We start from the raw sequence: 21,893 nt of genomic DNA, 5'->3' as shown, positions 1-21,893 counted from the left end.
TCCACACTTCCCTTCTGCCAGTTATTCACACTTCTCATTCGGAAAGCAATAAGGGAATTACCATGTCCAAGAGGAAGCCCTTCAAATCCAAGCCCTTCATTGGGAATTGAACATACGTATCTATCTTGTTTCGGAAATACGTTGTCCAATGAAATCGCTTGATGTGCAGCGAGAGAACCTGAAACGGATGCGTTCCAAAAATTATTCCATTGCTCAGAAAACAAAACAAAAACGCTTCATCTCAATGATATGCCAGTCATTGGAAGGCAAGTATGCCCGTGTAACTCCTAAAGGTATAAACGACATACAGTGGAAAATTGTCATTCTTTACAAAAGCAATTTATAAGAACACCAGTAATTACTTTTTCGTACAACATGAAAAAGACAGAGGACATGACCGAATAGCGACCAGCCACATGAATGCCATGTTCTCTCACCAAGGGAAGTTTTTGAATCCAGAACTTCTTTGTTGACTTCTGTTTCTGTTTGCATTTGTAGCAAGTGTAGAGCTCAGCTTCATCAAGCTCTTCAAGGGCAGTGAAACTATGCAGGCAATCTGATCATACCCCGAGCACGAAGATCAGTGACACGGACCACGTATTTGGAACTGAATTTACTGGCACACAATGTCAATGGCAAATAACAATGATTCATTCTGAGCAATAGCATAAGGAGAAAAAAGGCATTCAGAAGAGATCATCATCCCATGGCCACATATGTCCAACATGCGACCAAACCCAGCTTACCACGAAGGGTACATACTGGAGACACATCTTGAGATTTTGATCTCTTTCTGTACTGACTGGGGATATCCAGTGAAAGATCTAAAAACAAATCATGAAAATCAACAAAAGCATTGTTGAAATGTCCCATACATGCATACACATACATACATACATGCATACATGCATACATACATACATACGTACATACATACAGTGCCCTCCATAAGTATTAGAACAGTGAAGTCAAATTTATTACTATTGCTATATACACAAGAAATCTATATTTGAGATCAAAAGGTGAATATGAGGCAAGAGTACAGAAGGTCAGCTGTTATTTATTGGTATTTCTATGCATATATGTTTTACCACTGAAGAAGAATAACATTTTAAATGTTCAATCCCACAATTTTTGGTAAGAAAATTTATTGGAACAGATGACAAACATGTGTTTCTTGTTGTTCAGGTGTTTCTTGTTGCATCGATTGCTCACACATAAAAGAGTTGTGAATGTCTAGTCTTGGTTTTAGCCTTTATTTTTGCAGTGGAGGTCTACCTTTGGAGTCAGTAGATATAAACCAACATGAAGACGAGAGAACTGTCTATAAAATAAAAGCAAGCAATTTGGAAACTAAAAGAACAAAACAATTCAATCAAAACCAAAGCACAAAAATTTATAATAGCAAATACAACAATTTGGAATATCTTGAAAAATAAAGAAACCACTAGTGTATTTAGCAATAGACAACGGCCAGGTCGGCCAAGGAAAACAACTGCAGTTGATGACAGAAAAATCATCAGAGTTGTCAAGAGGAATACTAAAACAACTGTCCGTGACATCATCAACAACCTCTAAAGTGCAGGGGTGAAAGTATCACAATCTACCATTCGCAGAAGACTTTGACAGTAGAATTACAAAGGCTACACCACAAAATGCAAACTTTTCATCAGCAACTTTGACAGAAGAATTACAAAGGCTACACCGCAAGATGCAAACCTCTCATCAGCACCAAAAATAGAAAGGCCAGATTAGAATTTGTGAAGTAGTACAGAGGTGAGCGGGTAGAGTTCTGGAACAACGTTTTGTGGACAGATGAGACGAAGATAAACCTTTACCAAAGCGATGGAAAAGTGAAAGTGTGGAGAAAGTAAGGAACTGCATCTGTTCCAAAGCATTTGCAACATATTGCCTTCATCTGCAAAACATGGTGGAGGTAGTGTCGTGGCTTGGGGCTTGTATGGCTGCTTCTGGAACTGCTCACTTCATCTTTATTGATGATGTAACTAATGATGGCAGCAGAATGAATTCAGAAGTGTACAGAAACATTTTGTCTGCCTATGTACAAGAAAACGCCTCAAAATTCATTGGGCGGCACTTCACCATGCAACAATGACCGAAAACACACTACCAACGCAGCTAAGGAATTAATCGGGGGGGGGGGGGGGGAGGGGGGGGGGGGAATGTAAGGTTTTAGACTGGCCAATTCAAATCCTGATTTTAAATCCAATGGAACAAGCATTTCACTTGCTGAAGAAGAGACTAAAGTCAGAAACCCCCCAAAAACAAACAACTGAAAATGGCTGCAGTGAAGACTTGGCAAAGCATCTCAAAGGAAGATACCATGAGTTTGGTGATGTCAATGGGTCACAGGCTCAATGTAGTTATTACATGCAAGGGATATGCAACCAAATACTAACTGTTATACGAATTTAACTTACTTTACGTTAATCTGTTCCAATACTTATGCTTACCTAAAATGGAGGGATTGAACATAAAAAAGTGCTATTGTTAAACAATGGTAAAACAAATATGTATAGAAATACCAAGAAATAAAAGCTGACCTTCTGTACTCTTGCCTCATATTAATCTTTTGATCTCAAATCCACATTTCTTGAGTATATAGCAACAATACCAAAATTGACTTCATTGTTCCAATACTTATGGAGGGCACTGTATGTTTATACTGGTCAACGGAAAGATGGTAATCGATAAGGTCTGAAGGTAAATCTCAAAAATAATTGTGCATTAGGATGAAGAGCACAAATGGTACTTAATAATCTCTTGCTACAAAAGAAGGAAGCTACTCTAGAGCCCTTCCCTCTGTATTTATGCTCGAGCGAGTAAAGATTATTTACCAAGAAAGGGGTCAAACTTCTTGGACTCCGTGCCACATATCAGGCAGTTCACTTCACTCTGCAGCACACCTCCAAAAATCTGTGTCACTACCGTCGGTACACCATTGCTGGAAAAGCAACAGTGTGGTTGTCAAGCAAAGGCATTGAAACTTAGGGTTGAGTGGTGATTTTATAAAACGTCTTCCTCCATATGTGCTATCAACTGTATCGTTGTAAAGTAAATCTTTCATGCTGTACAAACATCCCAATATCACTGCAAAACATATTTAGGGACCATATATGTAATCCATAATCACTTGGGTCTCTGGAGGGGAGAGGAGGAGGTGGGAAGGTTACATTGAGAAAACAAAGTGAGGAAACAAGTACAGATACATTCAAAGTGCACTGCCCCAATGCAAAATAAATAAATATCCTCCAGCGCGGCATTGCTGGGGCACCTTCAGTGCCCGGCGATACCGCTGTGCAGCACATAGAGACAGTATTGGGAGGGGGGGGGGGGGGGGGGGAGATGTACAATAATTGATTAATTGCATAATTAAAATCAATAAATAACAATCGTAAAATAATTTCTTTATCAATTGGCTGAAAGCATATCTCAACCACCAGTGTTTCATCCAAAGCTGTAACTTTTTGAAAATTAATTAAATAAGTCGTTAATTGAAAAAAAAAGATTAATCAATAAATAATAAGTCGATTTATTGATTTATCAATACTTGATTTGACAATATTTCTCAATGGTGAAGAATCACGAAAAATTCACTGCAGAACTTCACCCAAATCTAGTCAATTTATCCATATCACACACCAAACCTGTCCACCAAATTTTGTCCAAATCTGTCCATAACTTTTTGATATATCATGTTCACAGACAAACAAACAAACAGGTTAATTAACACATAGGCCACACCTTTGTGGAAGGCGTTGCTTTCAATATACTTGGTGTCCCTCATTTAGCCATGTGTTTCCAATTTTTGTCCACAACCTGTATGTTGCAACATCAAATCGTGTCAGCCGACCATAAGTTATACCACCGACTGAGCAAAGCAGCACTTTTCCATTTCCTTCGCGTTTATATACAGGTTGTGCACGACAATAACTCATCAACTATTCTGCGAGCAGGAAACTGGTCCAGGGACCATACCGGTCCATCCCGCCATGTCACCTGACCTATGACGTCATAATTAAGATATGCATCCAATCACATGGCGTACTATAAGTGGTCAAAGTTCAAAATGAATCGATCGAAAAATGAAGGCAGGGATCCATTTTTAAGGTTTTCATAAAATCCAATATGGCCGCCAGGTCACATGACCTATGACGTCATATTTATGACATGTATACAATCATGTATACATGAACCCGGATCATGATCGCACAAAAATTAAACACAAGGATATGGCATACAGTTCATAAAACATCAAAATCCGTACCTTTGTAATTAGACTGATTAACTGCATATGCCTGAAAATTAGGAAATAGACATGTAAATATTTCCTCTAATTGTCAAAAATAACGTCAGAGTTCGATTACCCAACCCAGAAACATAAAATGGTGAACCTCGTGTAAATCTTGACAAAAAACTCAAAAACCGACATGTTTGATTCAAAAATGACCTTTAAGATGACCTTGAGGGTTGACCTTGACCTCGAATCATCAAAGTAACATCATAATTGGATTCCTCGACCTCGAAAACCCCTGAAAAGTGGTATCATACATGATTCCAACCCTTTTGGTTATTTAACTGATTTTCCTCTAATCCGGGTGGCGGCCATTTAGTATTTCGCCAATATGGGCCCCCCGGGGGGGGGGGGGGCGCCCGTCTTGGCGCCCGTCAAAAATCGAAAGAGTATGGCATGGGCAACATCTGGGCCAAATTTGGTGCTTTTGGAAGAATTTGAACCAAACGGCCCCAAAATATCCCTAAGGGCCCTGACATAGTCAATGTATGTGAACCCTTTATAAATGGTGCATGCAGTTCTTATTCAATTGTATTTCATAACATAATATTACACAATAAATTCCATGACATCACTATGTGACCTTGGATAATCTTGAAAACACGTTTTTTGAAAACTTTGGATAAACATTTCTATCAGTTAAGAATACATTCCTATGCTCTAAATGGCGTAATTTCTCTGTGAAATGAAAATTAAAAGTCCATTACGTAATTCATTAATTTATGATGTCATAACCTTTTTTTCCCCCACCAAATGAGGATTGTAGCGAATTTTGTGCATTACCTCCACCACCGAAGGTGGACGGTGATCAAGTCTTCGCCCTATCTCAAAAGGTTATGGATGGATTTGTACAAAACTTGGTGGACAGGTTGGGTGTGTGACAAAGAAGAATTGATTTAATTTTGGTGAAGATCTGGATCCAGATCTGGATACAAGTTTTTTTTAGCTCTTACACGAGCCTCGACTCTGTATACAAAAAAAAAACTTTCCGTGATTCTTCACAATTGAGATTATAGGGCCAAAAATGACATACGGCATATCATATTTCAAAAATTTGTGGACAGATTATGACAAAGCTTGTTGGATGAGATGGGCAGGTGACAAGAACAAGGCGCTTAGACTTTGGTTCAGGTCCAAATCCAGATCCTGCCTATCAGTGGATACAAAACGTAAACTGTTCAGCCTGGCCGGAGGTATGCGCTCTACTGAATGCTGTTCTCGTTCAGGATGGTTTCCTGATGCTCTGTGGAGATTCTCAGCTTGGTACCAATTTTTTCTGAGTGAAACCTATTTCAACGAGACGATAAGTACGATATTCTCAAATTTGGTCACACCTATGAATTGTACAAACAAAGCAAGAAAAATAGAAAAATCCCAGAACTGTTTCATTTTGGTAAACTACACTTTTAGCTCCTCCATTTATTTTAGTTTACTAAAACTCTTTTAGTTTTAGTTTCTTGAAGATAAACAGGTTTACTTTTGGGCTTTTTTTGTTTGGCTACAAACCTCATAAATTACAGGTATATTATGCTAATTAATGCTCTCGGTTAAGAATACACAGCAGAACCACAGAACCTAAATTGATACCCATATTCACTCACGTGCTTTTCTTTCCTCCTTGGAGACCAAAGGCACCCCACGCAGAGATATCTGTGCCCATCCCTTGCCCACTGTCCTGGAGCTCCATGTGAAGGTGATCCAGTAGGTAACGCATGAACTCATGGGCATCTTGCTGCTGGTACCCCCTGAACAAAGTATCCAGTTGGAAGATTACCAAAAGCCACAAAGGGAGCCTGTTTTCCACAAAGCTAGCACTGCGCCATGCTAAAATGGTATGCTCGTCTATATGCTATCCACTGCAAACACACAAGATACCGATTTCATAACATTCCTGCTGATAAGTGTGACATTAATGACAGAGCTGTGCACCCCTTGTCGGGAAGTTGTTGCAGTCGTGGCCAAAAATATTGGCACCCTTGCACTGTTTTCAAATAACTCACAATTTTCTCTAAAAATAAGTTGAAATTAACAAAAGTATTTGGTCTCCACAATTCTTTATTTCACTGCTAATATTACAGAACCTTTATTTTTGATTCAGAACTTAATATATCCTTTCAAATCAGAAAAGCAAAAGAAAAGGCGTTGACAAATTTATTGACACCCAACACATATTTGGTAGCACACACAGCCTTTGGACAAAACAACTGCAGTCAAGTGCTTCCTATAGCCATGAATGAGCTTCCTACACCTCTCTACTGGCAGTTTGGCCCACTTTTCTTGTGCAAACTGCTCCAGGTCTCCCAGATTTGAAGGGTGCCTTCTCCGACCTGCTGTTTTCAGATCTCCCCACAGGTGTTCAATGGGATTTTGATCTGGACTCATTGCTGGCCACTTCAAGCATTGCTGACCTTCGACAGAGACCCAGCTTTCTGACACTGGGTTGAACATTGCCCTCCAAAATGCCTTGGTAATCTCATGATTTCATGATGCCATGCACACATTCAAGGCACCCAGTGCCAGAGGCAGCACAGCAACCCCAAAACATCACTGAACCTCCATGTTTGATTGTAGTGAAGGTGTTCTTTTCTTTGAAGGCTTCATTTTGTTTTCTGTAAACATAGAGATGATGTGCTTCACCAAAAAAACTCTAAGTTGGTCTCATCTGTCCACAGGACAATCTCCCAGAAGGATTTTGGCTTGATCAGGTGTGTTTTGGCAAACTTCAGTCGGGCTTTCTTATGTCTCTCTCAGCAGTGGGGTTCTCCTGGGTCTCCTACCATAGAACCCCCTTTCATCGAGTTGGCGACGGATGGTGCGAGTTGAAACTGTCAACGAGTTGAAACTTCAGTTGTGTCTGAAGGTCAGCTTGAATCTGTTTGGCAGTTGATTGAGGCGCTTTCTCCACCATTCGAACAATCCTTCGCTGCAATCTTGGATCTAATTTTCTCTTGCGGCCACATCCAGGGAGGTTGGCTGCAGTGCCATGGGCCTTAAACGTCCTGATAACATTGCGTACGGTGGACACAGGAACATCAAGGTCTCTGGAGATGGATTTGTAGCCTTGAGATTGTCCATGCTTGGCTACAATCTTGTCTGACCTCCAAAGACAATTCTCTGGTTTTCTTTCTTTTCTCCATGCTCATTGCGGTACACACAGCGACACAAAACAGCAGAATGACTCCTTTTCTCTGTTCAAACTAGTTGAATGAGTGATTTTTTATATGCAGACACCTGCAACTCACCACAGGTGAGTTCAATTCCAAAGTAAAGGAGAATCACCTGCTTGAAATCTAATTATTTCTAAAAACTTTTAAAAGGTGCCAATAATATTGTCTGGGCCATTTTAGGATTTCTGTGTGGAATAAGGTAAGATTTAGTAATTTTTTCAACCTTTTTTTGGTTTTGTTCCATTGCAAACCAGAGAAATACATATGTGGATACCAAAATATTTTTTGATTTCAGCAATTTTCTGGAAGAAATGGTGCATTATTTGAAAAAAGTGCACAGGTGCCAATATTTTTGGCCACGACTGTATATTACAACGCAAACCCCCGTGACAGAAGCACAAATTCAACATTTCAATTGGACAATGAATGCTCGAGCTAAGCAAGTGTTGGCCGGTTTTGATGTCCGTGACATTAAACAAGTCAATCACATTGATTGATGGCATTGTCGATTGCCTTTTTGTGTTATTTTAACGATTTAAATCTTTTATTAGGAATAGGGAAGCTGGGTAGACAGAACAGCAGGATATAGAGGCAGAAATGGAAAAGGCACAAACAAACGTTATCAGGATGAAACAAGAAGGTAAGGGGAAGGGCAGGTGGTAGGGGCTATGGTCTTGAAAAATAGGACGGAAGAGCTAAAAAGGATAGACCTATGAACGGAATTTTTAAAGACAAGAAAAGAGGGAAAATAAGGAATAAAGGTGGATGGAAATATTTGACTTTAAGGATGGCAACAAGGAATTGGTTACACGATATGTGCATGTGACCTAATAAAGTAAGGGCTTGCTTGACTTGGTAAGATGGGATGTAAGGAGTTAAACTGGATAAACAACTACCAGATCACAAACCTGTCTACGATGAGAGAAAAGGTCCTGTGCATTAGCTTCCCAATAGGAGATACCTATTAGTCTAAGGGCCTTCTGGGTGGGGTGAGGAAAATGCAACACTGTATTTATTGATTTTTTTATATATTTGTTTTTCTTTTTCTTTCTCTCTCTCTCCTCTCTGTCCTCTTCTCTCTTCACTCCTCTCTCTCTCTTTCCTCTTCTCTCTCCCCTTCTCTCATGTGTTCTTCTGTGCTGTCAAAGCAATCTTCGGCAAGGTGGTTTTCCACTACCTTCTTCACAGTAGTCCGGGTACGAATTATAATTTGGCCAGTGTCAGCAACAACCGCTAACTCCTTGCAAAACAAACCATGGATTAACGTCAATTTCGACGGATGGCAAGGCACAGATGCAACGTGTCTACAAAACACCAGGATAACAGTTTTTTGCTGGGTGAGGAATTTAACACAGATAAGACAGCTCAAAGGGCGAGCGTGCCAACGCCAAATTATCCGGTTAGCCTCACAAATGCAACAGTTACAGCCCACAACAGGAAGTAAACCCAGGCTAGGCTGGGCATTCATGTTAAGACCGATGAGCTCCATTTTGTTGGCTTCCCCAAAGCACATTGCCTCCTCTTTAATTTGTCACTTCTCAGATGTATCTTCTTCTTCATCCCCCAGCATTGAGCATAATGTAACAAGAGCTCTGAGAACATGTGCACTTGGTGCATGGTGCATGTTCGTCCAAGGCGTCAGGAAATCAAAGTGTGTACTAATTTTTTTGAATCAAAGTTGAAGGACATCGTATAATTGATTCATCCTCAGTTAAGTACACTGTTATTATTCAATTGTGTGACTGAATAAAGTTAGTATTGCGTTGCTTGAGTATTCAATAAACCAATCAGATTTTGGATAAAGAGTGGTTAGAGCCAGAAGAGAGTAGAGGGGCCATGATGGGTCATTATCAAAGAAGATTAATCACTGGACTGTCAATTCGCACCAATCAGCCGACCTTGGTGAAGTCTACATGGTGCACTTTAACAGTACAATGGACATTAAATTATGTTTACATTTTAATTTTCACTTTGGGGGATGGAGGGATAAGGAAATTATTTCCCTGCATGACATGGCCTAAACACCTGTGCAACATGTGAGGTCATTCTTAGTAGTGGGAAGGGGTGGGAATAATTTGGGATAAGCCTGATTGCACGTGTCATCGTCAGTGTTTTTGTTTTCTTGCTATTTGGTAAGAACATTTACTTTACATGGAGGTGAGGCTGTCATATGTATATTGTATGTGTATATTACACAAGAAAGAGTGTTCCTCCACTAATTGATTTCAACACAATTCTCAACATACACAATACCGACTCAAATAGTATGTGCGTTGATTGTATTGAAATAAAAAATTTTCACCGAAGTTTTAATTTACCATATTTGAGAACCGGTATATAATAAATATATGGCTTTTTATCAATTTTTTGTAATTGTGCTGAGAATTGTTATAAATAGTTCCAGGTGTAAAAAGGAACAAAAATAGATGCACAAGTGTGGCTGGGACATGTAGGCACGTCGGTGTGTGTGTGTGTGTGTGTTTGAGTGTATGCGTGTGTGTACGCATGTGTGTACGGATGTGTGTATGCACGTGTGTACAGATGAGTGTGTATTGTGTACGTGTGTATGTGTGTGTGAGTGTGTGCAAGCATGTGCAAGTGTCTGTGAGCATGTGCAATGGCATGAGTATGAGAGGGTGCGTGCATGCACGTATGTGTATGCAGGTACATGCATGTATGTGTGTGTGTGTACTGTACATGCATGCGCATATGCGTTTGTGGATGTATGCATGTACACATGCACATGTGTATGCCTGTACCGTGCACATGTGTGCGTATGCCTGTACACGTGCACATGCGTATGCGTATGTGGACGTGTGAGTGCACACATGTGCAAGTGCATGAATGTATGTGTGTGCTTATGCGTGTGTAGACGTACGTGTATGCGTGTGTGGACGTACTTGTATACGTGTGTGAATGTATGTGTGTACATGTGCGCACATGTGTGTGTATGCTTATGAATACCATAAATACGTTATACCCTTTCTGCCTCCAGTACCTCATTTTCCATTCCCTTCTCCTGTACCACAAAACGGCTTTTCCTCACTGCTGCCACTCCACCCTTTTGTTATAAAAGAAAGACAAAAAAAAGCTTCCCGGCTGTGTCGTAGTTAGGTCACCTCCTCCGAGATTAATACATAAACCATATTACATTTTTGTGTTGTGGTCGAGACAAGTACGATTTAGTGTACGGGCCAAGATTATAGTGAATGCTGGGTGGGCAGAATTGACTTTTCTGCATGCCAACCTTCTTGCATTAATTCATATTCTCATATTTATAAATAACAGCAGACAAATTCATTCATAATTTTTTTTGCTCAATTTTATTAACAAACGAAAGAAAATTCCATTTTGTATACATAATATGTAGATGTCTTGTTACACATTGGTTGTATAGAAAGTTTCATATTGATCCACCATTGTCCAATATGACAGGTAATAATGTAGACTGTTGTTAAAACTAATCGCCTTTTTGAAATAAACATTTTAATAAATAGCAAACAAAAAAAACGAATCAATACATTATTTTTAATTGCAATTAACTTATCACAATTTGTCTGAATAAATATTCGTTGATGATCAAGATAATAAATTGGATAAAAATTAGGTAGATAATGTTTGTTATGAGAAAGAAAAGTAGTATGAGGGAGGTAGGGTACAAATAGGATAAAAAGGATAAGAGTAATTTTTAAAACGAGTATGACGATGACGAAGATATGCAGATTCATGAGAGGGTTTGATATAAGAATGAAGAATTGACAATGATGAAGATAACGAAAGGATAAATAAGAGTACATACCTGAAGCTGGGCATCACCTTCCAAATGACGTAGAAGAGAGAGTCCGGTGAGATCGCTGTCGGACTGCCCTGCCAAAGTGCACAAAGGGTCTTCCGGAACTCCTCAGCCAAAGACCTGCTCATAACACAGCCACGAACGCATACGCACTCGTTTAAATAAACAGAAATCCCAGATTTCCAATGTCACCAAAGTTTCTGTTGTGCACGGAGAAGAAGAAAAAAAAAACCCCGTTCTGTTGTGCAAGGTGATCTGAGCGACTCTAAGGTGTCTACGTGCAACAGACCGACACGGAATAATAATAATAATTGCGCAAAAACGTTGAGCAGCTTATTGGCCTAATCAGGCGATGCACTTTGAAGCAAACTGGTTTTAACAGTGAGTTTACGTCTGCATTATTTTCCTCCTCGTTGAAGTCTCCATGAAACGCTTTCCGATGGAACTTGTAGCAGGAGTGAATGCAAAGCAGTGTCGAATAGAAATGAGGAACAATGCAAAGCAAACACGATTCTTTGAGTCAATGCCACTATCTGTGCCCTTCCTACGTCTCTTCCTTCAACAGCGATGGATCGACCGTGTGCCTGGCTGAAGCCAAGTAAATGTGTGAAAAACAGAAAAACCACAAGAGGTTTGTCCAAATCATAACTCACATACGACCAAGCACATCAGAGGACTTTTATCTCATTCCTTTCCGGTTAATTTATTTATAAGCACAAGTAGTAGGAGTAACTTTGATAAAGTAATTATCTATCACTCTGTTTTAGGTTGATAACATTTAGCAGCTTACAAGCTTCTCCCAATAAATTTTGATGGTCATTTGGTAACCAACAGCTCTGTTGCTCTCTCTTTTTTTTTCTTCTCTTTTTGATAAATCACTACAATGATTATATGCAAACTACAACCGTGTCCGTATCTAACAGGTTGGTGCGGCCTGCCTGAGACATCCTACGTAAACCAGTAAGTAAAGTTACTACAGTACTACCGAATGAAATTTTTGCCTGAGATATGTTTTGACAACCAAAGATCAAACACCGATGATGCACCAGCACATCTCAGGTATGACTTATTGTGCTCAATTGTCGATGAAGATCTGGGAACACAAGACTCACTCCACTTACTTTGTTTGTCCACCTCTTCTGGCACTCAAGTTCCTCTTCCAAGAACCTCTATATAAACTGCTAATGACAAAACTTGAAGCTTGAATGCCATGTACAATGTTCTTGAGCAACAGAGGGTTGTCCTGAAGATTGCTGCAACCCCTTTCAAGCAGTGACACGTCTATCTAGCGGCAAGCAACGTTTCATGGTGAAGGTGTTTGAGACAAGACCTTCTTGGCATGAGACTGCAGATCCAACATTCAAATGACCATTGTTGTTCAAATCAAAAAGTTTTAAAAGTGCTTATTTTTAATTCCCAAAGCCGGAATTCTGCTTGGACCAACAAGAGGACCTTGTGTGAAATAAGGTGGTGTGCAAAAGGCAAGCCCAGAAGGAAAACTGCAAGAGTGGCATATACTTCACTCAACCTCAGACATATAATAATGGGAAATATGTCTCCCTGTCTTCTTCAACACTCAATTGATAACGAATAATTCTTACATTCACAAGCCCGTTCCCTACGCAGCGGGAGACAGGGTTTTGCAATCATTTCTGTGTGTCTGTGGCTGTGTCTGTCCGAGCCGTAACCTTTTTACAATTTCAGCTTTTGTCATCAAATTCTCACTAAACCTTTATTATGATAATATGGAGAAGACAAATTAATAATTTTGTCAAAAGTTCAAAGGTCAGCATCACCTAAAATCATCAATTTTCATCCAATTGAACTGAAATTTAGGAATTTGCATATTGGGTCATTTAATTAGTTCACCAATCAAAAGCTAGAAGCTAATTCTTTTTATTTTTTAGATCAAAAGGTCAAAGGTCAAGGTTGCATAAAATCATCAATTTCCATCTGATTGACTTGTAATTTGAGCAGGATTTGCATGTCGAGTCACTGAAGCAGATTGCTTTTGAGGTCAAAAGGTCAAGGTCGCAGAAAAGCGTCAATTTTGTTTCCGCTGTTTTCGCCATGTTTAGCATACGGAAGAAGAAGTCTGAATACAAAGCAGATGCGGGCGAGCTTAGCATTTTCAGATGCTTTCTTGTTTACATCGCACTCTTCTAAAAGTCAACTGAAGAATATAATTAGAGCATAGGTAAGCTTAGAGCATAGGTAACAGCTTAGAGCATAGGTAAGCTGAAGGACGGTGGTAACTTGCATTACGTTTATGTCAGCAACAGTAGGTTTTATATATGACAAAAAGTTGTAGTATAAATACTATATGACGTAACATCTGCTGTTCGGTTGAACAACAGTTTTTCAGCATTATGTAGAACGTGCCTCTAAAGAGCCTGATGACATCAGCTCTGACCACTTGCAGGTGCAAAAGGTAGATTAAAAAATATATTTGCAGAGATAACAAAAACTAAAAGTTTGGGAATGACAACATTGATATGATTTGTTTACAAGCAATTATATTGCAGAGATTTTTCGATTATTGACACACATGTTGCTGTCGAGGCCTTGACTACGTGTGTGGTACATTCTCCTTCCTGCTGTTTTCCCACTTCGCAATTCAACAGCTGGCAAGTCTTTGAAGTAACAGCAAAACTGTTGGATGTTACTGAAAATAAACAAACAAACAAAGCATTAGTTGTCTACATTATTTAAACATGTTTACATAAAACACCTTCACGTAATGAATGTTTATAATTACTGTTTTAATAAAGACGTTCAATGACTTGCAAATTCAAGTACCACGTTAAAACAATCGAAGAACATTTTTCTGAAAGGTAACATTCATTTCTAACAATAGAGAGGAATGAGTCCTTACAGATGGGATGAGTCCCCCAGATTTAAAGAGGAGTTAATTCCCTCAGAATTATGGACAGCTTCTCTCTCTCTGATGTTCCATACTCTTCACAGAGCATCAGTATCTCCGAAGCAATTTCCGAAGCAAGGGTTATACTGTGTGGTTTGCCATTGCCTTTCTAGCAGCAGTTCAGGCAGGAATTTGTAATTTGGCCATCGATCCAGCGATAGCTCTCCTACTCTTCACGAAGGACACCTTGGGGTCTTTAACGTCCACCAACTAATGCCGGCAGACGGGACACGAATATAGCGTCCATCCGAGTGACGGCACACACATTGATGAATCACGCTGCCTGCAAAGCACAGGCATGACAGTTTATAAGTGGGCAGAGATTAAAACCCAGGCTAGACAGCTGAGAGGCTAGTGTGCATACCTCTAAGGCCATCATGCCAGCACATGGAAAGGCCCCAATAACTGATTTTATTGTGACTTGCAATACACATTCCCACCAGGAGTGGTGCTACACCATACACATCACATTTACATTGAGAGATGTGGGATTCTCCCCCAACCCTAATCCCCTGGGACTATTTTTTTTTACCACCTAGAACCTTCCTATATACACCCTGAAACATTCACCACTTTCCATTAATGACCCTGCACACATGGAGTAAAAAGCAGGGTTAAGCAGTTGGTTCACATGTCTGTCCATCTGTCCGTCCATCTACAAACGTTGGTTAATGATAGAGATACAACTTAATTTAAATTGAATGTTATATTTTGAACAGGAATTAGAACATGAATTGGAAAACAAACATGCAGTTTAGTAGAACTTTGGCTCTGAATTCGACCCAATCACACATTCGCAGAGGAATGAGATAGTTGATTTACTCTGTCTGCCTGTCTGGCCATCAAACAAAATACAGGCATGAACAACTAATGTAATGTGTGCAATAAGGTGGTGTATATGACACTGCATCAATGGCAGTAACTTCTGGAATTACGTTTTTTATACGACCTTTAAATTATTATTTATTTAATTTCAATTGAATTACGTATATACTTCAACACTGCGTGAGGTAAGGTGTTCTATGAACTCTCTAGGTCCGTCTTGTGGTTCAGGAGTGCATAAGAGTCAAACATATAAACAGGCATGTCAAATTTACAAACAAACACACAGACAGAAACTACTCTAATTACATATAGTATGATTACACGCATGCTTTTTTCGAGAAAAGAAAACCATTTATTTTTGCTCTTTCCAGTCCATTGTGCATTTCATCAAAATATGTGGAATGAAACATAATCTGATCTTAAGTGTGAGGCTCAGCATTCTCATGGGACTGCCAAAGTGGTTATCAACGAAACAAATACCTAATGATACAAGTTGGTCAAACCCACTCATTCCAAAGAGAAAATATGGAAGTCAATAATTTAGTAATCTCACTAAATGGAAGATGAGGACACAAACCAAAATCCAAACTCACTGCTCACCTCCACTCATTTGTTCGCTTATTTTCCCACCTATAGAACCAACTTCCCCAGTCTCTTCAATCTTATCCTTCCATACACGACTTCAAGATGGCTGTTCACCGCCATCTCAGGTCATCTCACATCACAAACCATGACAACTTCTGCCTTCATTAGCCCTCCTCAAGCCCACTCTTTCTGAATTTCCAGTTTTTCCTTACACTTGTGTAACTGAGAGTTTGCAGCTATATCCATCTTGTTCATCCCATGTGTCGCCCTTCTACCCACCCCCCTTGATGTCATTCTTCCATACGTTACTTATCCCTCCAAGTTTCCCTCTATCTTGTCCCTCATCCCTACTGTTTGAATGTTACCCTGCCCCTCTTCCTACTGTTCTATACATAAAGTTAGGTCCTGGTCTGTTCTGTGTTCTAGCTCCTCCACAATCCTCGACTCTATAATCCAAAAACAACAACACAACGGAACCCCTCTCCCCACCCTCAACAACACGACAGAACACAAACGATTACACTCAAATCCATTGCCACAAGCCAGAAATGAAAAAAGGGTGAGCAAGATGACGAGGTATGAAAAGGATCAAACTAGAATGGCACTCGGTAGAGCGCATACCTCTGCCCGGCTGAACAGTTTACATTTTGTATCCCACTAATAGGCCTGATCTGCATCCGGAGCTGAACCAAACTTGTCACACACGCAATCATTGTCACACACGCAACCTCCGACAAATTCGTCTGAATACGTCCACAACCTTTTGAAATATCCTGTTCACAGACAGACAAACAAAAAATATGGATGTTGTGTATAGCAATATACTTGTGAAATCCATTTGACTTCAATGACCAAATATGCAAATCCTCTTCAGAATTCAAGTCAATCAGATGAAAATTAGCAATTTTTTAAATTCAGCATATTGTTAACCATTTGACCTTTAGACTTCAAAAATAATTGGTCGTTGAATTCAATGATCTGATATACAAATCCTGTTCAAATTTCAAGTCAATCGGATGAAAATTGAGGATTTTGGAAATTCCACCGAAGTTGTTGACCTTTGGCCTCGATTGACATAGTGGCCAATGTTGACCTCAAAAATAATTGGTGGTTGAATTCAGTGACATAATATGCAAATCCTATTCAAATTAAGTCAATCAGATGAAAATTGACAATTTTAGAAACATGACCTGTTGACCTTTTACAATCTGGTGACCTGAAAAATAATTGATGGTTGAATGCGAGACCTGATATGCAAAATCTCTTAAATTTCAAGTCAATCGGGTGTAAGTTGAGGATTTTAGAAATCTGACGGAAGTAGTTGACCTTTGGCCCATGTTGACCTTTTGAACTCAAAATCAATAGGATTCTCGTTTATGACCAACCCCCGCTCTAGCAGGGAAAATGGCCTTAAAATGCATGTTGTGTGTTATTGTCTCGTTTATGACCAACTCCACCATTTGGTGAAGTTTCGTGAAGATCGGTTCAAAATTATGACCTGTAGGTGAATGACATAAATACATACAGACAGACAGACATAATAAAAAACAAGAACGGCACTTGTTGATGTCACGGTGTCAACCGATATGACTCCGCCCACATTGTTACATCATTATACATACATGCCCCAAGTTTGATTTAAATCCCTTCAGAGCTGCTTTCAAGCATCACATTTTTACCTGACATGACCTGTGACCTTTGACCTCTTGATGCCGAAATCTAATCAGTTCATCTTTTTACTCCCGCCAGGGAGTAATGCATTCGATCGTGTCCGTGTGTGTGTGTTCGTGTGTGTGTGTGTGTGTGTGTGTGTTCGTGTGTTTCTGAAGAAGATATCTGGAAAAGTTCTGAACGGATTTGGATGAAAGTTGGTGGGATGATTGCCCTTGGGATAAGGAAGAATTGATTAGTTTTTGGTGAAGCTCAGGATATTATTCCGGATCCAGGAATTTTTTGAATTATTGTTTACCATTGGAAGATAGGGCTCATTTTTTTTAAACATTATCTTCTATATATTCTATATTTAACATTGTGATATGAAAATAGTTTTCATATTTGTTGTAAATGTAGTTTAAACTCGTGGTTATGCATTAGAGCGGTGTATTTTGTTAGCAGCGTTGTCTTCAAGGTTCTTTTTTTTTCTAATAAAGACATATTCTGTCATTTTAAAACCACCAAAGTGTGTATTCCGTTTCCCCATTTCATAAAATGTATCGTTTGATACGTTTAATGCTTTAAATTTTTTTTTTTTTTTTTTTTTTACCTCAGAAGAGATATTGAAGCACGCGGTACTACGCGCGTGACTTGCTACCAAGGAGGAAGTGGACAACGCGGTGAGTTTATAGTTCTTTATTCCAAAGAGGTCACTGTAGCACTGGCGCGCTCCGGGCTGCGCACCCGGTGTATATCCTGAGGCCACGCCTACCCCTCGGGCGTGGCCGCCGCCCACTTGGTGCGCGGAATGAGGTCACCACGCCAGTGGGCTTTCTTGTCCGCCACACGCGCCCCCCCAGAATTCCCGCGCACCTGGAGGGCCAGTTTGCGGGGCAAACGGATGACCCGGCTGAAGCGCCCTCTGGCGACCGGCGGCGTCCGAGGTGGGATGCCCCCGGCTGTACCCGGGATGGGTGCCGGACCGGGGGGCGGCGTGCCTGCGGGGCTGGGCGGTGCCGGGGGTCCGCCCGCAGGGGGGCGACCCCGATGCGGGGGCCGAGCCACCGGCGGTGGTGGTCCACGTCGAGGTGGGCCGGCTTGAGGCGGTCTATGGAGACCCGGTGAGGAGTGCCGCCGATGTCCAGGGTGAAATGTTTCACCCCGGTCTCCAGCACGCGGAAAGGCCCGTCGTACGGGGGCCGCAGTGGTGTCCGGTGGGCGTCGTGCCGGACGAAGACGTACTCCACGGTGCGAAGCTCCGGGGCGACGTGTGTAGGAGGGTGCCCGTGGTGCGCCGTCGGCACCGGGGTGAACCTCCGGGCGGTCTCCTGCAGCGCAGAACGCTCCTGCGCCGCGGACCAAGGTGCCGTGGGGTCGGGGAGGAACTCGCCCGGCACCCGCAGCGGTTGTCCAAAGACCAACTCCGCCGCGGATGCGCGCAGGTCCTCCTTGGGTGCCGTCCGGAGGCCCAGCAAGACCCAGGGGAGCCTGTCGACCCAGCCGCCGTCGCGGAGGGTGGCCCGGAGCGCGGCCTTCAACGAGCGGTGGAATCGCTTGCACAGGCCGTTGGCCTGGGGGTGGTAGGCCGTGGTTCGGTGCAGCTGGACCCCGAGCCCCCGCGCGACCGCGGCCCAGAGCTCCGAGGTGAACTGGGGGCCGCGGTCGGACGAGATGTCCGAGGGGGCGCCGAACCGGGCGACCCAGGTGGCGATGAACGCCTGCGCGACATCTGCCGCCGCCAAAGGCACGGCCTCCGGCCACTGGGTGGTGCGGTCCACCATGGTGAGGACATGGGTGAAACCCCGCGAGGGGGGCAGAGGTCCCACCAGGTCCACGTGAACGTGGTCGAACCGACGTTCCGGCACCGTAAACGGGGCCAAGGGGGCCTGGGTGTGTCGGTGCACCTTTGCGCGCTGGCACGCGAGGCACGTCCTGGCCTAGCCGCGGACGGCCTTCCGGAGGCCATGCCAGACAAACTTGTCGGCGACCAACCGCTGGGAGGTCCTCGTGCCCGGGTGGGACAGGCCGTGGATGGCATCAAAAACCTGGCGCTGCCAGCCTGCGGGCACGATGGGGCGAGGCCGCCCGAGGGAGACGTCGCAAACGAGGGCCGTGCCCGCGCCGTCGAAGGGCACCTCGGTGACGCGGAGGCCCATGACGGCGGTCCGCAGGGCCTGGACCCCGGGGTCGGCGGCCTGGTCCGCTGCCATCCGGGCATAGTCGATGCCAAGGTGGACTGCGTGGGCGACGGCCCGGGAAAGGCAATCGGCCACCGGGTTGTCCTTTCCCGCGACGTGCCGGATGTCCGTCGTGTACTCGGACACGGCCGCGAGGTGACGCTGTTGCCGGGCCGACCACGGCTCGGCGACCTTGCCCATCACGAAAACCAGCGGCTTGTGGTCGACGAAGGCCGTGAACGCACGGCCCTCGAGCAGATGGCGGAAGTGCCTGACCGCCAGGTGAAGCCCAAGCAACTCGCGGTCGAAGGTGATGTAACGGCGTTCGGGCGGGCGAAGCTGCCGGCTGAAGAACGCCAGCGGTTGCCAAGCTCCATGCACCCATTGCTCGTACACCGTGCCCACCGCGTAGTCCGAGGCGTCGGAGGTGAGGGCGATCGGTGCATCGAGCGCCAGGTGCGCGAGCATGGTGGCGTTGGCCAAGGCGAGCTTCGCGCCCGAGAACGCCGCGTCCATCTGCTCGGTCCAGGTAACGTCACCTTTGCCCGGCTTCCCTCGAAGGGCCTTGTGTAAGGGGCGCAGGAGCTGGGCGATGCGGGGCAGGAACCGATGGTAAAAGTTTACCATGCCCAGGAACTCCTGGGACCCCTTGATCATGCGGGGGCGCGGAAACCCCTTCACCGCCTCCACCTTGGCCGGTCGGGGGACGGCCCCGTGCCTGGTGACGCGGTGCCCCAAAAAGTCGATTTCAGCAACACCGAACCGGCACTTGGCGGGGTTCACGATCAGGCCGTGCTGGCCCAGACGTTCGAAGAGCGTGCGGAGATGGTGTTGGTGCTCTTCGCGGGACGCGCTGGCGACGAGGATGTCGTCCAGGTATATATAAATATAAATAACCACCTTTAGAGGCCATTTTTCCCCGCAAAGTGGGGGTTGGCCTTTTTCGGGAACCGTGGTTGTTGTTGTTTTTTTGTTCCCTTTTTGAAGCAATGTTTTACGGCCGGATGCCCTTCCTGACGCCAACCATTTTTGCCGCCTTTAACGACAACCAGGGAATTACCAGTGAACTGGTACTCAATTAGCCGACCTCGGAAGGATGACAGGCTGAGTCAACCCCCCTGGCGTTAATTCAGCGATCTACTGGGATTCGAACCCAGGATCCTAGGATCCGAAGCCGGCACCCTAGCCGCTAGCCCAACACCAGGGTTTAGGTAGACGTCCAGGTAGACGTACAAAAAAATCCAAGCCGCGCAAGACGATGTCCATGAGGCGCTGGAACGCCTGAGCCGCATTTTTCAAACCGAAGGGCATTCGAAGAAATTCGAAAAGCCCGAATGGCGTGATGATAGCATTCTTCGGGATGTCCTCCGGCCTGACAGGGACCTGATGGTAGCCGCGCACGAGGTCCACCTTTGAAAAGAAGGACATATTCGCCAAGCGGGCGGAAAGGTCCTGAATGTGGGGGACGGGGTAGCGGTCGGGGGTGGTGGCGTCGTTTAGGCGCCGGTAGTCCCCGCACGGTCGCCATCCCCCGCCGGGCTTGGGCACGATGTGGAGCGGGGACGCCCACGCGCTCTCGGAGCGCCGCACGATGCCGAGCCGCTCCAGCGTAGCGAACTCCGCTTTAGCTATGGCGAGCTTCGTCGGCTCGAGGCGGCGTGCCCGGGCGTAGACCGGTGGCCCGGCGGTGGGGATGTGATGTTCCACCCCGTGCTTGACGGTCCCCGCCGAGAAGGTGGGCCGCGTGAGGGCCGGAAAACCCGCGAGGAGGCAAGCGAATTCGTCCGCTGCCGGAAGCGTACAGATGAACCTGGCCGGAACGGAACCGCTCAGCAAGCCGCTCGGCGAGCCGCTCGATGAGCCGCTCTGTGAGCTGCTCAACGAGGCGGGCAGCGCACACGCGAGCGAGCTGAACGTCTCAGCCTGGACAAGCCTTCTGCGCTTTACATCGACCAGTAATCCATTAGCACATAAGAAGTCCGCGCCGAGCAGTGCCATGGGCACGTCGGCCAAAATGAACGACCAACGGAAAACCTGACCTCCGAACCGCAGGGAGAGACAGCGTTTTCCGTACGTGCGTATAGACGTACCATTGGCCGCAAGCAGCGCGGGGCCCCGGCCCGCGGTGTGCTTGTCGGACGTACCGGCAGGAACGACACTCACCTGCGCTCCCGTATCGCACAGGTAACGGCGCCCGGACAAGGTGTCCGTTATGTACAGCAGGCTGTTGGAATTGCCGACGCTCACCGTTGCCACCGAGCGCCGGCTCGCCCGTTTCCCGACCTGCCGAATGAGCACGGCGGGCGACACTGCCGAGCCTCGTGGCCGAACTTGGTGTAGAAGGAACACCAGGCGGGCAGCTGTGGCGTCGGAGGCCGCGGTTTTCTTCGCGGCGGGGGCGGCGGTGGTGGTGGTGGTGGACGGGGCGGGACGGCGGACACGAGGTGCGGTGCAT

At 44.3% G+C, this 21,893-nt stretch overlaps 1 protein-coding gene across 2 annotated transcripts in view; it reads right to left on the bottom strand.

Moving 5' to 3' along the window:
• Positions 1 to 21,893, bottom strand: part of USP3 (ubiquitin specific peptidase 3) — a 75,209-nt gene that overhangs the window by 22,653 nt on the left and 30,663 nt on the right. For both annotated transcript variants that reach the window (XM_068106080.2, XM_068106081.2), the window contains exons 7-13: positions 13,824 to 13,940; positions 11,282 to 11,395; positions 5,917 to 6,060; positions 2,859 to 2,965; positions 747 to 824; positions 438 to 556; positions 62 to 178 (exon numbers count right to left, since the gene is read on the bottom strand). In XM_068106080.2, the coding sequence (XP_067962181.1) occupies positions 62 to 178; positions 438 to 556; positions 747 to 824; positions 2,859 to 2,965; positions 5,917 to 6,060; positions 11,282 to 11,395; positions 13,824 to 13,940 (796 nt within the window). The remainder of the gene's footprint in view (positions 1 to 61; positions 179 to 437; positions 557 to 746; positions 825 to 2,858; positions 2,966 to 5,916; positions 6,061 to 11,281; positions 11,396 to 13,823; positions 13,941 to 21,893) is intronic.

This window comes from Myxine glutinosa, chromosome 2 (genome assembly GCF_964187855.1).
Source record: "Myxine glutinosa chromosome 2, kmMyxGlut1.1, whole genome shotgun sequence".
Lineage (NCBI taxonomy): Eukaryota > Metazoa > Chordata > Myxini > Myxiniformes > Myxinidae > Myxine > Myxine glutinosa.
This window is presented reverse-complemented; position numbering and strand designations above follow the sequence as displayed.